Source organism: Stegastes partitus, unplaced genomic scaffold (assembly GCF_000690725.1).
Source record: "Stegastes partitus isolate 25-593 unplaced genomic scaffold, Stegastes_partitus-1.0.2 Scaffold894, whole genome shotgun sequence".
Lineage (NCBI taxonomy): Eukaryota > Metazoa > Chordata > Actinopteri > Pomacentridae > Stegastes > Stegastes partitus.
In genome coordinates, this window is record NW_007578625.1 from 275,460 (window position 1) to 291,685 (window position 16,226).

The 16,226-nt window shown below is 40.9% G+C and overlaps 2 protein-coding genes across 4 annotated transcripts in view; one reads left to right on the forward strand and one right to left on the reverse strand.

Annotated features, from left to right (window-relative positions):
• Positions 1-5,054, reverse strand: part of LOC103365966 (calcitonin gene-related peptide type 1 receptor-like) — a 16,955-nt gene extending 11,901 nt beyond the window's left edge. For 2 of the 3 annotated variants that reach the window (XM_008293550.1, XM_008293549.1), the window contains exons 1-3: positions 4,900-5,054; positions 842-917; positions 97-217 (exon numbers count right to left, since the gene is read on the reverse strand). In XM_008293550.1, coding sequence (XP_008291772.1) covers positions 97-217; positions 842-892 — 172 coding nt within the window. In that variant the 5' untranslated portion in view covers positions 893-917; positions 4,900-5,054. The remainder of the gene's footprint in view (positions 1-96; positions 218-841; positions 918-4,899) is intronic. The other variant, XM_008293551.1, reaches the window with a different exon arrangement.
• A 2,049-nt stretch (positions 5,055-7,103) lies between these two features.
• zswim2 (zinc finger, SWIM-type containing 2) lies at positions 7,104-12,757 on the forward strand. Its single transcript, XM_008293561.1, has 10 exons — positions 7,104-7,253; positions 7,339-7,415; positions 8,331-8,371; positions 8,734-8,962; positions 9,908-10,159; positions 10,693-10,777; positions 11,019-11,101; positions 11,322-11,490; positions 12,289-12,464; positions 12,733-12,757. The coding sequence occupies exons 1-10, from the start codon at positions 7,104-7,106 to the stop codon at positions 12,755-12,757; spliced, it is 1,287 nt and encodes a 428-aa protein (XP_008291783.1).
• Positions 12,758-16,226: the final 3,469 nt, after the last annotated feature.

A 16,226-nucleotide genomic window follows, 5' to 3' on the forward strand; every position in this document is an offset into this window, starting at 1 on the left:
AAACAGAAATGTGAACGACGTCTCACAGACATTTTCTGTCAAAATCTAAAGTCATATTTGTTAATTCTCACACGTGTCTCAGATATTTGAGCTCACCGATGGATCTCGTTTTGCGGTGTGACTCTTTCGTGATTCTCTGGAAACACTCGAACTGCGCCGACGCGATCTGGTCGAGATGCTCCACCGAGTCGTCCTCTGATGTCGTTGCAACCAGCTGCTGGGATGATTGAAAACCATAAATAAATTTTAAAAAACACGCTTAAGATAATACTGCAGATGTCAAGGAAGGTCCAACAAAGTGGAATTTAAGTAGATAAAGTGCATGATGTTGGTCTTTTTAATCCAACATCTGTAATAAATGTGATCTTATTTACATTTTAAAGGGAGTCTGTTCGTCACAGGAGGGAGTATAAAGCCCTTTGTAGCTCTGTTTGAACTAAAATATTACAAATGTGGCATCAAAATGTCGATATTTAGCAAGATTTTCTGTTGCATCCATCAACCGCAACTCCTTCAGCGCAGCAGCAAACCACCGTAGGACTCTTTAAAGGAGTGAACAGAAGAATAAAAGACTTTAACATGACAGAGATGTGTTTCTGAAGCTAAAACCTGAAGGTACTGGAGAGGTTTGTGTGCAGAAAAAACACGTGATGCTAATTCACGACTGTGTGAAGCCTCTTAGAGACAAACCAGGAAGTAATGAATACACCAATTAGCTTTCTTGGCTGCACAGTGATAAATCCTAGATCGAGCTTTCAACCTCCCTCCAAACTAAATGCAGTTTGCGACACATTTCTACTCCTTAAAAGCTCATCAGACGATCCAGAAGTGGAGCAGCTACCTTGTCGAAGCAGCACAGGACCAGCAGCAAGACGACGCGGTTCAGATCCATCTGAGCTCCGGTCGTCGCGTGTTTTCTGAGGGAAAGAAACGTTTTCAGTAAATCAACACTTTGTTCGATTCATAAAAACACGAGACAGAAGAATGCTGAGGACAGTCATGACATCCACCAAACGGTTCTGGATCGTTTCAACACCGTGCAGCTGCATTCTCTCTAAGCTAAACAGTATTTTCTCTTTTGTAAAATTTAAAGCAAGCAGTTTAAATCTATTAAACATATAGGCGTCAGAGCAGGGAGTTACTGAGATTGAGATGCTTGGATTTTGTTCAGTACTTCAAATGTCCACCTCTAGTTTTGATGTCAGTCTTCCTCAGCATACCTTTAAACTATTCGTCTTCAGCCATCCTTGGATGTCATCTCCACAACACCTTGTGCACATCATACTTCCACATCCGTGCTTCACCGTCAGAACCTCACTGCAGTCGCCCTGGTCAGGTTCACACCAAACATACTGGACTTCCTTCGTCCTGCTTACTTCCTCTCAACTAGTCTACAGTAGAGAAACTTTCCTACCGAGAAAGCCGACGTAAAGCTCTATTTTTGTCAGGAAAAGCACAAGAAGCACCAGCCAAAGTGGACTCCCAAGTGAATCAGAGGCCGCCATCAACCAAACGGTCAACGTGGAGATGCTTGCTTCCTTCCTGAATATGCCTTCATCTCATGTGACCAAAGCTCCACATTTATCAGGGTTGGTTTTATGCTCTTTAGGCAAGTTTCATGTCGTGGTTTTGTTCTGAGCAGCAACAACATCCTCCGTCCATAGAGGCGTCCGTCACCCTGTCTGGGCTTCACAGAAACTCTGATCTCCATCGATCACTCCTGAGCCAAGACGAAGGGAGTTTTAGTCATTTCAGTAGGACAACCAGTGCTGCCCTGACCAGTGCTACTGTGGCTCCTTCTAGACCTATTTACTGCTGCAACTGTGTTCCACTGATCTTTAGTTTCTCACTGATCTTCCATCTTTGTAAAGTCTTACAACCAGTTTTCTTTTTCCCAGTTCTGTTCAGTTCTGTTCCATTTGGAGCCATGATGCAGCAAAACTGTTCACGGCTCATTTTATGAACATGTTTGGACTTTCATTGCACTCAGTTTCTGCTCTGGGGCCTGAATTTTTAACCCAGTCTTATGAAAGTGTTAATTTTGATCATTAATAAGAGGAAATACTTGACTGTTCAACTTCAAAATGAATGCAACTGTTGAACTATCTGAGTTATTTGACATTAAAGTGATATTTCTGCGACATGCTGTAATAAACCACACACCACCACCTTCATACTTGATGTTATTTTTATGTTTCGTTGGTAGTTATTTTAAAATTTCAACACTATCACAAATAGTTTTCCCCCAAGAGCTCAATAATAAAACTGCTTCCTGCATTGCAGCAGCTGCCGAGCTGATCCGTCACACCGTGTGTTGACAGCAGCATCCACAAAATCACATTTTCAGGACAACTTCAACACTCAGGCGCCACGCTTCGTGTTGTTTGGTTCGTTCTGTTTGTATTTGAAGTTTCTGGCATCAGTAAAACTGAACAACACCTTGATCAGAGGTCATGTAAACAAACTGAGAGTGAAACTACGCCTCCGGAGCGGCTTTTAATCTGCACATCTCCCCTTTTTTTGGACATGAGGTTGCAGATTTGGCCTTTTGCTTCCTCTGTTCCCCACGGCTTCCTTCCTGCAGGCTTATTATGCACGTCGAGCAAGTTTAACCAAGGTTTAGCCAAAAGACAGTGAATACCTGCAGAGTGAACAATATTAGGATGCTTCGTGTGCAGTTTGAGCCTCGGTGTCACTTCAGCTGGAAGCATTCAAACATGCAGCAACTGACACGTTCAGGGAAACGACCAAACTCCTGATCATCAACCGGATCGTCGTGATTCACACTTTTTTTTTTTTTTATCTCCAGCCACAGTCGGCACATCATGTCCTGGCGGCAGCAGCAGTGGAAATTATGACAGCTCTGATTGAAATCTGTTGTCTGAATTTGCAGTCGCTGTTGCTGCCGTGGAGTAGATACAATCAAGATGTGGTGTTTAATGTAGGTCAGAATATATGGATCCTTTGTCAATTTAAGTTTTAAAAGGGTCCCTTGTTGCCTTAATGGCTGATGATTCCGTTTAAAGCTGACTTGGGAGAGCGTTAAACTGGCTGGATTAAAGAGAATAGAATAGAATAGAATAGAATAGAATAGAATAGAATAGAATAGAATAGAATAGAATAGAATAGAATAAAACTTTATTGATCCATTTGGTGCAAACCTCAGGGAAATCGTTGCGTGAAATGAGCTGAACTTGAGAAAATACATCAGTAAGTCACATGGCTGGTGGTCACAGCCTTGTTTCTCATTTACATGTTCCAAGTTTAAATGCTTTCTTCATTAATTAACGTTACCAACACACAGCCTCAGCCGCTGAAGTCAGCATCAGTGTAAAATGATCAGCTCTAGTTTTAGCTGCTAAAATCCAATCGCTGCTTCAGACTGTGTTTTATAAACTGTTGCACCAACAGTGTTAGATTCACAGCAGCCTTCTGTTTATGGTCGTTCTTGTTTTTAGCTCCAATCAGATTTTACAGTTTTTAGAAAAACAGATGACGAGAATCTGGCTGCATTTCTACAGTAATTTATTATCTGAATCTGCTCACAGTGAGATACATTAAACATCCACAGATGTAGAGACTGAATTCAACACTAACCGTATCCAACTTAGATGCACACAGCAAGTTACCACCTCGTCTGTTTTCTTAAACTACAACAAATCAGCCTCGGGGGGAGTTTAAACCCTCTCACAATGCATCCTGGGAAGTCTGTTTATGAGCTAGTTTTGATTGCTATAAACTTAATTGAATGAGTTGAATCAATTCTCAGCTGTTCATTCATTCAAGTCGTCACTTTAAGTCAACGTGGCTCAAGTTAAAGGCTCCTGTTTATAGCTTCTAAAGGGAGAATTAGAAGTTTTCAAGTTCAGCTAACTGGAAATCAGCAAAACTTGAAATGAATGCACACAAAGAAATACATTTGCATTAAGAAAACAGACAAATTGACTTGAGTAAATTCCTTAATGATGTTTTTCGGAGTAACTTTGCACTGATAAGTAGTTGTTAAATTATGTAATGAAAGTCTAAAAAGCTGCCAGTGAGCAAAATATCATGTTTGAAGTGTGTGAAGGTTTTCAGACTGGATGAGTATCAGAGGAAGATGTTTGTGAGGAAAGAGATCGCACAACAACTTTAAGAGGAAGACTGAATAGATCAGATTTCCTCATGTACGAACAGAGTTAATGAACTAAAATCACCTCCCCTCATTTCTCCACCTTTCCTCTCAGTTTGCTTCAGTATAAAAACACATCTCACAATCCTGCAACACACACCAACTGACGATTCATTTCGCCTGACTGTGAATTTTGGCTGTTTTTTATTTTTATTTTTAGATCTGAATCTTCTTAAACACACAATGCATCTTCCTGGAACTCCCTCAACATCACCCACTCCTTTATTGTGTAAACCCATCCGTGTCAGAACAATTTATCATGAAAAGTGCCTTTTATTAGAAACACGTTGGCCCTTTTCACCGCCACCATGTGAGCAGATTTTTGTTGTTAGGTGTGACAAAGGTGCATTTGAAGAAACACTGAATGTGTGTCTGGACTTCACATGTTCACACGAGGATCATTTATCGAGAACTAAAGTGGAGGCGATAGTACATTCACTGATTAATACACAATTAGTAGAAAGCTTTTTCAGATTTACTAGAAAATAAACTTTCTGTCTCAGCTGTACCTTGATTTATTCACACATTTTTACTTTCTTAGTTTTCTTTCTGTGCTGTTGAACACCTTCATGTGCATCCCAGTTGATAACATCAGCAACAAATAGCCTTAAATACAGCATTTCTACTTAAATGCAGCATTCACAAACTAACATTTAACCTGTTTCTAGCATCTTCAGCGCTCGGAAAGTGGCCATCCATAAATTTCCTCTTAAATTAAAGAAGCTTACCTTAACACAAGAAGACAAAATTAAAGCCAGTGTTGAGCGTAATCCTTTTCGTCTTTGAGTTTTACCTTCCCTGATAAACCTGAACAATGAAAGCCTGTTTTATTTTATTCTCCAGGAGCTGGTGTTCGGTGCGGCAGCGGAGGCGACTCTGAGCCGAACTCTCCTGATAAGAACTGACCGGAGCCGAGGATGACATCACTGCTCGCCCTCTGTGGAGACACATCCCTCCGAAAGTCACCACCAACGTCAGGAAAGCAGCAGGTTTTAATGCTTCGTATAGGAAATATGACAGAAAATCACATGTAGGTTGTGAGTCCTGTAAATCATCAGCAACCTACTGAGTTAACACACAGAGGGAAACCTTTAACTGTCTACTTTTTAGTGTTTATTGCTGCTATGTTCAAGAACACTGCTGCATAAGTTTGATATTTGAGGCTAAAATGCAACAAGTAAAAGTAAAACAGCTAAAGCAATAAAACCTCAAGTCACCTCAAGAACCTGTTATTTATCCACATATATATGAGAATGATAGACATTTTAACCACTTTACTGGCTGCAGAAGATGGACCAAGAAGGCTTCTATTCCTTAGCAACGGCTCCCTCTGCAGGTGGAAAAACTCCTTAGCAACAGCCTCCGTGTTGCCATGGTTACAATCCACAGTAACTGCTGACTTTGAGCAAGGTGTGCAGCTACTGTATATTTGAAATATTTACATGATTTGTGATACAAAATATATAAGAGAAAAATGTATTTAGGTTGTAATGTTGTAATCATTGGAAACTTGCTGACATTGCTTTAACTTAGTCCGATTTTTTGTGTTTACTGTGTTTCAACAGAAATATATTTTTACATATTATATTACTTTATTTATATTTATTTACACACATAAAATATGCATATTTGTATGTGTTTATACACGTAGACATACATATTTATGTTTGTATGCATGCAAACATACATATACTTAAATATGTTTATACACATGCAAGCACATATATTTATTCCAAAACATTTTTTTAAATCAACAGATTATTGTTATTGTTATTATTATTATTATTATTATTATTATTATTATTATTATTATTATTATATGATCTTTTTCTACATTACTGGTTGCAGAAAAATGGACCAATCAGCAGAAGGCAATGGCGCCCTCTGCAGGCCAAGCCTTCCCTAGCAACAGTTACCATGGCAATAGTATCTCACACAGTCGAGGCTGCTTCCGGTGACAGAGACAGGTAGCTGCTGTCTGTTCACACCTGAGCAGGTGAGTTTATTTATCCGACAGGTGAGATTCCAGCGGACTGTTGTGGACTTTAGCCGGCAGCTCGTTTCTAACAGCTGCTGCTAATGTAGCCTGGTTGATGTTAAGCTAGCAGCGTCGGTTTCAAGCTAGCGGTCTTTTTTTGTTAGTTTGTTTTCCGGTCTTAATGTGGGGGAATTTGAGAGTATAGTGCAGCAGAAGAGAATATAAAAAGTAAAAAATACTCACGTTGTTATCAAGAACAGTAAAATGTTGCTTTAAATAAGTCACAACAGTCGTAAAGGGAAACTAGCTAACAACTCGAACTAGCTTCTCTTGTATGTGTTAGCTAAACAGGAGGAGCAGCTGGAGCCTGTAACACTGTGATGTGGGAAAAGTAAAGTTATTCTACTCTAAGTTATTATCACAGTGAGTACTAGCAGCTACAGTGTTTTCTCTTAGTCTGATTTATAATTATTTAACGCTCTTATTACATATAAAGATGTCAGAATACCTCAAATAAGTAACTAATAATAATATTTTGTATTTTGGTATGGTATTTTGGATCCACAAATTCACTGAAGCAATAAAATCTGATTTAAATTCCTTCCTTGAAAGTAGGTGTTATTGATAGTAATTGTTTTTTGTTGTAGTAACTTGTCAAAGCTTCATTTTATCTGAAGATGTTTTTTTGTCGTGTCTTTTTACCTCTGCGAAATACAAATAATAGTAATAAAAAAGAAATTATTCAATATATGAATCTGAAGTTTCACTGATACTATTTTAGATATTAGTAGTTTATAGAGAAAAAGTTTCACTCAAATCAGAGACGGTCGAGCAGAAGGTGAAGATCTGAGATGGAATCAACCTCACGTAAACTATGTGTGTTTTAGGGTTTTATGATAAAGAAGTTGCTGCACCAGTTGCTTTGGAGATCCGTAAAGTACTCTTTCTTGCAGGATGTTCAGGAGGGCAGCTTGGAGGAACACTGCCAGTGATGCAGTGAGTTTACATCAGGACGAAGCTCTCAGCACGACCATGTTACTCCTGAAGTCCTACGGACCGACAGGATTCCTGCTCAGAGAGGAAGGAGAGGCCAGAAACTTGAAGGTGAATTATTCTGGGCTTCAGGCTTCATGTTGCTCAAAAAGCTCAGAAAATGCAGTTTATCCTCACTTTAACTCTTGTTGTTCAGGTGTTCCTGGGCGACCCGCATACATGCACCTGCCCCGGGTTCACCAAAGAGCAGGAGCCATGCAAACACATCTGCTGGTATCAGTGACACACACAAGAAATAACACAGGAGGATGTTTTAGCCAGTGGTGTGTTCATATGTTGGGTTTTTTAAATGTGAGAGGTGAAAACAGGTATTTAACTGTGTATCAAGTACAAAAAGAGCATCAGTTCTCTCACTTAGTTCTGTTTGATATGGAAAACAGTTGCTGCAATCAAGGCTGCATGATGTTAGGAAAAAAATGTCTTTCTGCAATACGTATATATTAAAAAAAAACAACAAAAAAAAAAAAAAAAAAAAAAAACAAAAAAAAAACACAAAAACATTTAGCCAGATGACTTGATGTCTTTCCTATCCCAGACGTTCATTCCACAAAACTTACGAAATGATCCTGAAGAAACGCTCTCTCATCTTGCCTGTACTACTGTGTATGTACAGCACAATGACAACAAACCTGATTTGATCTGATTGATTTGAATTTGGAGAGAATGAATCAGTCCAGAATGATTGGGGTGGTTTTGTAGTGGAGCCGATCTGCACGTCAGCCTGAGCAGAATCACTATTTGTGATGATGTTTTTGTACTTTGGCAGAGGTTAGTAACTGGATTGGGAGCTGGTCTTACTGCTGTTTGTCTCTCACAAAAAATATGAAAAAGTAAATTAAAGAAACGTAGATTTTTTTGTGTTGTAGATCTATCTTTGATTAGATATTTTAGTTCTGTTTTGTTTTCTTTTTACCCAATTGCACTACAGCAAAATTCACTTTTGTTAAGGGAATGTTTTTGTCATGTTAGGTTTCTTTTTTATAAAGTACAAGCAGAGTGTTTTCAATTTTAAAAATTCTGATGATATCCAGGCTGACCAACAACAGCATTAATGTTTACAAATGCGTGATACTCGCTTTTCCATGAGCGCTAACACGCAGAATGAACCTCTAAGTTTTGTCATTACAGGGTTTTACTGCGGAAATTCAGACTCCCCAGAGAACACGAGTGTAAGTTGTTTTGATAATAGCTTTTTCTGCAGTGTCGAGTTTTGTTTTACACAATATACAAATGAACTCTGACTGCTGGCTATTCATGGTGGCAACCAGAGAGCACTGTGGGCGTTTAGCTGGTAAAGCAGCACCATGACAAAGACTTCTGTGGTGATTAATGATGTCCAGCAGGAGCTTGGATGTCTCATTCCCAGAGAGCCCACTTTGGTAGGATGAGGGTTAAAGTACAGGAATTAGAAAAATGAGATGACATTTACATATATCCTCAGAGCTGAAGGAGCTTTTACAGTTTGTTTATACAGATGTCAGAATGCTGATTTAGATGATGCCGTTCTATGTTGTGAAAAACTCTGCTCTAGACTCATTTCAGCTTGGACTAATAGAGAGGCAGATCTCAGAGCTGCTCCATGGCTTACACCAAACCAAAGCCCAACGGACAGAGTTGAATTCGTCTGCCGCCTCCGGGACCCCGAACCAACCGGACCAGGAGGCCAGAAGCGTTTGCCGGAAAGCGATCGACGCCCAGGATGTTTGTCCGATCTGCCAGGAGGAGCTGCTGGAGAGAAAACAGCCCGTCACGTACTGCAGGTGTGTGGTGTCAGGATGAGGTCCAGGGTTCAGACTCACCAGTTGAAGGAATTTTGAAGCGATCGGCAGCTTATGTCAAGCAGAAATGTGGAAAAAGAGCCACAGAAATGGCCACCAGATGTTTTACTGAGATCACTGATATATTATAGGATTGAATATTTTAACAATTAAATCGATAAAGTCGAGGGAAGAAGAAGAAGAAAAACAGTTGGCTTTACTGAGGTACAGTTTGGAACTGCAGGGTCTCTGTGTGGTGAAAGAAGAGCTGCCATATGTTAGAAAATATGAGTTTGGACTCGTGCAATGTAATCTTTTTTTAAAACATACTTCATCTCCATCCATCCATCCATTTTCTATACACCGCTTAATCCTCATTAGGGTCGCGGGGGGCTGGAGTCTATCCCAGCTGACTTAGGGCGAAGGCAGGGGACACCCTGGACAGGTCGCCAGTCTATCACAGGGCTACACTTAGAGACAGACAACCAAGCACACTCACAGTCACACCTACGGTCCAATTAACCTCAACATGTTTTTGGACTGTGTGGGAGGAAGCCGGAGAACCCGGAGAGAACCCACGCTGCACGGGGAGAACATGCAAACTCCACGCAGAAAGATTCCGGTGCCCCCACCGGGACGCAAACCGGCAACCTTCTTGCTGCGAGGCAACAGTGCTACCAACTGCGCCACCTTGCAGCCCATACTTCATTTCATGTATTGAAATATTATAAGACTTCTGAAGCTGGATGTTGTTGGGGGTGATAGCAGCTGTTAGGGTCTGCGAAGGAAAAGGACAAAGAAATTCAAAGACCTCTGTGAATCAGCAAATTTTAAGCTTCTGTTCCTGCTCAGCTTAAGTTTTTATTCACACACAGCTTAACTAGTTTATTTTCAGGCCTTCTCTGGCAGATTTTCTCCCCTCTCACACGCTGTCCTCACGTCTCCCAGGTTCGGTTGCGGCAACAACGTCCACATCTCCTGCATGAAGGTGTGGGCAGACCACCAGACGCCGTCGCAGCAGGAGGAGTGGGTGAAGTGTCCTCTGTGCAGGGAGCGCTTCAGCTCTCTGAAGTTACTCCAGCAGCAGCTGAAAAACACAGCGAAGCTCTTCACGGCTGCTGAAAGAGAGAAACCAGACAGACACCTGGGAGTCGTGTGTCACAGCTGCAGAATCTGCCCCATCAGTGGAAAATGTTTCAAGTGAGATCGCTGTCCTCGCACCTGCACTGAACAAATATAAACACAGCATGTCACATTTTATTAAAATTATTCTTTTGAACGTAGGGGAATAAGGATTCATCCAGAGCTGTCTGAAATGATTTGTTAGACTAAAAGCTGACATGAAACATCCAACAGCTGTTCTCGTCTTCATCTTGTCATCTGTATCATCATGTCGTTTGACTAAAGAACTTAAACCCCTGATCAGGATGAGATCAACTCAGCAGTTGAGAATTTGTCACCAGTTGAACAGATCAGAAACTTTCGGTGCACGAAAGCTCAGCACTATTTTAACTGGAATAAAATATGTGAGATTTTACATCATTTGAAAGCTGCAGTTGTGTTTTTCTTCAGTGTAATTTGTAGGATAAGAGCTGTGAGTCAGTTTGAACACATTGTGGTGTATTTTTGAGTCTAGTGTCTGCAAATGTAAAAAAAAAAAGAAAAAGATTTTGTGACACCGAGAAGCTGATTTCCTGATCGCACTGTGCTGATTCATGCTTCTATTTTCCTAGATGCACAGTCTGCAGGTATTTCTATCTGTGTGAGGACTGTGAAGGGAAGCGCTGCCACCCACAGCATCCGTTTGCTTCACGGACGGTAAGCTCATTTTAATGAAACTGTCAACATACACTCGTCCTGCGTGTTCCATAAAAAACATCCTTCAGCTGTTACTTCCATTTTCACCCCCTGAACGTGTTGGTCTTACAGGGCCGACGTCAGATAAATTCTCATTTCTCTGTGAAGCTGAGAGCTTCTAAAGAAACGTGATTTGTGGTGGTTCTGGAGTTTAACCGTCTCCGTTAGTGGATGTCAAATAGATGAACATTTCTCCAAACAGAAAAGAAGAGCGAAGTGGAGCCTGGTGACGGAGGAGCTGAGTGGTGAAGCGAAGGCAGCGACCTCTGAGCCAGAAAATGACAGGTAGGAGGTTAATACAGCCACATCTTCTGCTTCATGAAATAACCAAACACCAGCCTGATGTGCTCGTGAAGTTGTAGCGCCCAGTTCTAGTGCTCGGTTAGAATGTAAACCTTGGTTCTCTTCCCTCTGTCTCATTTCTAAACATTGATTATAGAATTAGCTTTAGCCATATTTGAGAATCTAGAATATGTTTGTACAGTGTCCATTCCCTCGTCCTCAGTCTTGTTCCAGAGGCTGCAGACCCTTCACCAGACGTTGTGCTGAAGTGTTTGCCAACAGTCAGGCTGAGGTCAGGGTCCCGGCTCCTGAGCGAGGGGCAGCAGTGTCGGATCTGTCTGCAGAGTTTCATGCTGGGTCAGCATGTCCGAACTCTGCCCTGCCATCACCAGGTAGGACTTTGTCACACTCATGTCTTTCCAGATTGTTAGTTTAGTGCTCCAAAATCCAAAATGTCAAAGCTCAATACTGAATTTGGGTCACATTTGAAAGTGGGTCACATGTTGTTGCATCAGTGAGCAAGTGTACTATCTGTCCTTAAAGGTTCCATATGGCGAAAATTCACTTTTATTATGTTTCTTGGCAGTCGTATTGTTGGAGGTGTAAACTTAAATCTGTTAATATTACATTTATAAAATACTGGTTTTATGACGTCGTCTGACAAACTCACCAATCACAGAAGTTGAAAACAGCTTTTTATGCCAAATGATCCTCAGACAGACAGTCAGAACATAAAAAGTCCTGGTCTCCCACATTCATTCATGTAAAAGTGTTGCTCAGAGCTGTCAATCACAGAGAGAGTCTTCTTCCTGAAGGGGGCGGGGCCAGCAGCAGCTTAGCAGCATTTGTAGCTACAGACACTGAACAGGACGAAAACCAGGAGTTTTACAGTCGTGGAGAAATCAACTTCTTTGGTTCTGAGCTGAAATATGGAAGACAACGTGTGCTGTGAAACTTTATTTAATTTGCTAAAGAATGAGAACAATGTGGGGCCTTTAATTCAAATCCAACAGTAGTTTTATCTTTTTTTTTCTTCTGACTTTGTGAACTACATCGGGTTACTTATGATAAACTCCAAAATCAAACCACGAATCTATAAAATCACGTTGATTGAAATGAGTGTAACACAGACCTGTTAGTCCTCTGGTCTCTCTCACCCTTTTCACTCCACATGTGGACTCACACTTCAGTTCCACATGGACTGTGTGGACCAAATCCTGAGGAAATCAAACTCCTGCCCGGTGGATGGATATGTCATTTATAATCCTTTGACCTGGAGAAGCAGCAAGACGAAGACCTCCCTGACGTCGGCCTCCTGCCTTTCCAGTGACTCTGCCAAGCAACCAGAAAATAGCTTAAAGGACCTGTTTGTCCCAGGAGTGGCACTAAACACACAACAACTAGCTGGCAGATTTCAGAGCTTGTGCATTGCAGCAACAGACGCTGAGTCAAACCAAACTGACAGCTCTTCTTTTCATCATCTCAGTCAGTGTGATGCAGAAGACGGAACATCTGTGCACGTTTCCCAAAACAGACAAACAAAACGCAACGCTGCTTCACCTAATAGGTGTCCTGCAGCGACAGAAACTGAAAAACAGTCACATGTGAACCTTTTTGTTGGTTTGTGCGGACAGGAACCAGACCGCAAAGCTGCTGTGAGCTTTCCTGCCAGACCAACTCGACCGCAGCCGAAGAGGAGAGGATCTGTAAACATTAAAAACACAAACGGACTCCCTCCAGAGCTAACGGTAACTGGAGTCCTGATAGGCAGGCGTCATCAGAGGGAGACAGAGACTTAAAGTATTTTTTTATTGAAGTCTGGTTGCTTAAGGCTTCAGTGATGTATCTGCACTTCTTTTGCAAGTTTATAGTAATTTAATTAATAAACATGCATGAGAAGAAGATTTTGATTTATTCCGTTTTTGCAAGTTGTGCCAGAGAGACATTACTGAGACTACAACCAGGTGCAACCAGGTACTATGGATCATCTACTGTCCTTAAAGTTTATTTTATCTAAGAAAACACTTCCTCCAGGGAAGATGTGAGGGCATGAACGGGGCAGACGACTAGTGGCCGTTTGCATCTGATCCATTTAAGGCAAACTATCAAAGCTTCTGTCAGTTTCACATCGCTGTTGCAGTGTACTCGAGTGTGTAAATAAAAAGACTCCTGAACAATAGTTGGTATCAAGTAAGTTTATTAACTTAGTGCACAAAAAGGCAAGACTAATAACACTACTATCGATACAGAGGTAAACACAAGTGGTGTCCATTTTGGAAGGAACAAAAGCCCATGAGGTTCGATGGCTAAGACACAAGAGGAGCACACTGTAGAACACACTGAAATCAGTACAAATACATTCAGCAAGATCACTTGGAAACAGGAGTGGCAGTGGGGTCGTTTTGCTCGTCGAGATTCACCAGCACAAAGTGTTCGCAAACTACTCCTCACGTCGCTGTTGAAGCTGGGATATGTTTGTGTTTTGAAGCCGATGACTTAGCAGAGGAGAGGATTTTCATTTGTTAGCATACTGAAGGATTAAGTGCTCAGTTTGTCGCTACATTTAAAATGACAAAACTCAGGCTTTTTTTCTACACTCCCATTAAAAGACGCTTGCTCTGTAGGCTAAAAGAATTCACATCGACAGCACATCTCGTACGACAAAACTGTATCATTCAGCCGGCCAGTGGAACACACTGATGCACCTCTCAGACCTTTTTAAATGGAAGAAAAACGGCACGAATGAATTAAACCACTGTCACAGAATACATAAAATGTTGCTTTACTATATACATACAAAAGAACACGTATGAATGTACAGAATCAAACCGCATACGTCAGTGACAAAATGTAACAGCAGTAGCGCTATGGAAGACTAAATATGGCAAAATCGTCTTAAATTTTAAATTCACTGGAAATATTGCTAGCTTAACGGCTTTCCTGTGGTGGAATATTGTCACGGTTCATCAGTTTGCAGTATTGTATCGTTGAGATTCTTGTAGGAAACTTCTATGAATGTTGTGTGCCAATGCAGTTGCAAGGTGTGAGTACAGTCTACAGCAGAAGTGAGCGCTCCCCCTGCGTGAAATCACTTAAATGTCAAATGATTTAAAACCGTATCCCTGCTCAATAACAAGCTGAACAGGAGATTATTTTCTCTGAATCAAAAACCTGTGGGTTGTGTCTGCACGTCTGCATCATGGCTACATGTGGAAAACAATTGTCAGAAGAACTGAAACATTTGATAGCGAGACTTTACAAAGCTGGATAAGGATACAGGACAATCAATGAGCAACTAAATATGTGTAAAGCAGCAGAAGGTTTAGAAGGTTTAGAAGGTGCAGTAGTACCACTAATCAGAGCTGCAACCTGAGTCCACAGTATGACGCCGGCTTCAGACGTGGTGGTGTGAGGGACGCTTCATCACATCAAGATATTAACCACTGAAACAAAACTACAAGATTGTTTTTTCTAAAGAACATTAAAAGAAGCCTGGGGCACATTCTATGGTCGCGATAAGACCAAGATAAATTTGTTGGGCTCAGATGGGATCCAGTATGTGAACCTGGTCAGGACCACCACATTGAATGCATCGTCCTGAGGTGGGAGTGTGATGATACGGGGCTGCATGAGTGGAACCACCCCACTGTTCAACTTAGAAATAATGCAATTATTGACAAGTAAAAGAGTTTACAATCATTTGACATCGATGTGATATTGCACAGGGGTTGCATACTGTTGTATACTGCATGATGTGATGTGCTTTATTTAGCTTGGAGCAGAAGCTGCCGTGTCAGTAAAGGACAGATATGAAAGGCAGACGTGCATGTGGTCTTATTGTTTGACATTTTTACTAAGTAAAATACTTTTTTGTATAAACATTTGTTAAAAGTTGAAGCGTGTATAGCTATTCTAGCAGGTCTATAAGGCCGCACACAGACACCGCTGTGCTTTGAGCTAAAGGCTCACGTCACCGTGCTAAGATGAACACGATGACAGTTCTAACATGCTGAGCACGTATATGTTTGCTATGTTCCCAAATCTTATTCCAGCGTGTTAGCATGCTAACATGCAAGTTAGCGCTAACCACAAAGTACAGCTGAGGCTGACGGGAATGTCATTAGTTCTGCAGCTATTTAGTCATAAAGTAAAGAATCAAACAGGTAAAATTTGGACTTAATGATGGTGCCGGATGAAAAGTTAAGGGATCAACAAAGTTATTAAGAGTTTATCCTGAGAGGAACGGGAATGTACGCTTCAATCCATCACTGAGAAATCAACTCAAAACCACAAACCTCATGGTGGCATTAGAGGGTCTGAGTATCATCAGAGATTCCTTCATTCATTTGTAGCTTTAAAAAAAAAACTGTATTTGATCGCTGCTTTGTTTTTTTTAATCCAACAATTAAAACGTTTTTGGGATTTTTGTTGGTTTTGAAACAAAGAAGAGAGATACGTTTTTTTGTTTAATTACAAATGAATTCTAGATGATCCGATGATACCCAGACCTTAGAGGAAGTGGTCGGTGTCATTAGGATACACGAGTGTCTGTGCAAAATCAGTAAATATATATTTCTGTCTGGACCAAAGTGGTTGACTAGCTAACCAAACATCTCACCAACCTGTACAAAGACTTTGAGCTAAATATCGCTATTCTGTGGACCGTATGACCAAATACCTCACTCTGAATTGAAAAATCTGTTTCAAACCATATTTTTTGTCACATCTCTTGGTAAAAAACAGTAATCCTGTGGTCATGCCGTATACTTTTGCTATAACCAATATCAAGAGGTACAGCTAAAAGCAGATCTCCAAGGCACCAACCGTGTGGTGTTACATGACAAGATGCCCACTTATCAAAAAGAAAATACAGTAATAATGCATGAAACAGTAAACAAAAGGATTCAAACTTCCTAAATTAAAAATCGTCGTCGTTGAATCCCATCAAACACATCATGCCATGTTTTAGTGTCAGGTCGTGTGGTATCCAAGGATGTGGCTTAAAGTTGTATTTACTCGCAGCTTAGTGTACAACGCTGAGTCTCCTCTAGACGAGACAGTAAAATGGAAAAACTCAGTCACCATTTAATCTAACAGCTATGACAATGTCAGCTCTACGGTGTTCATA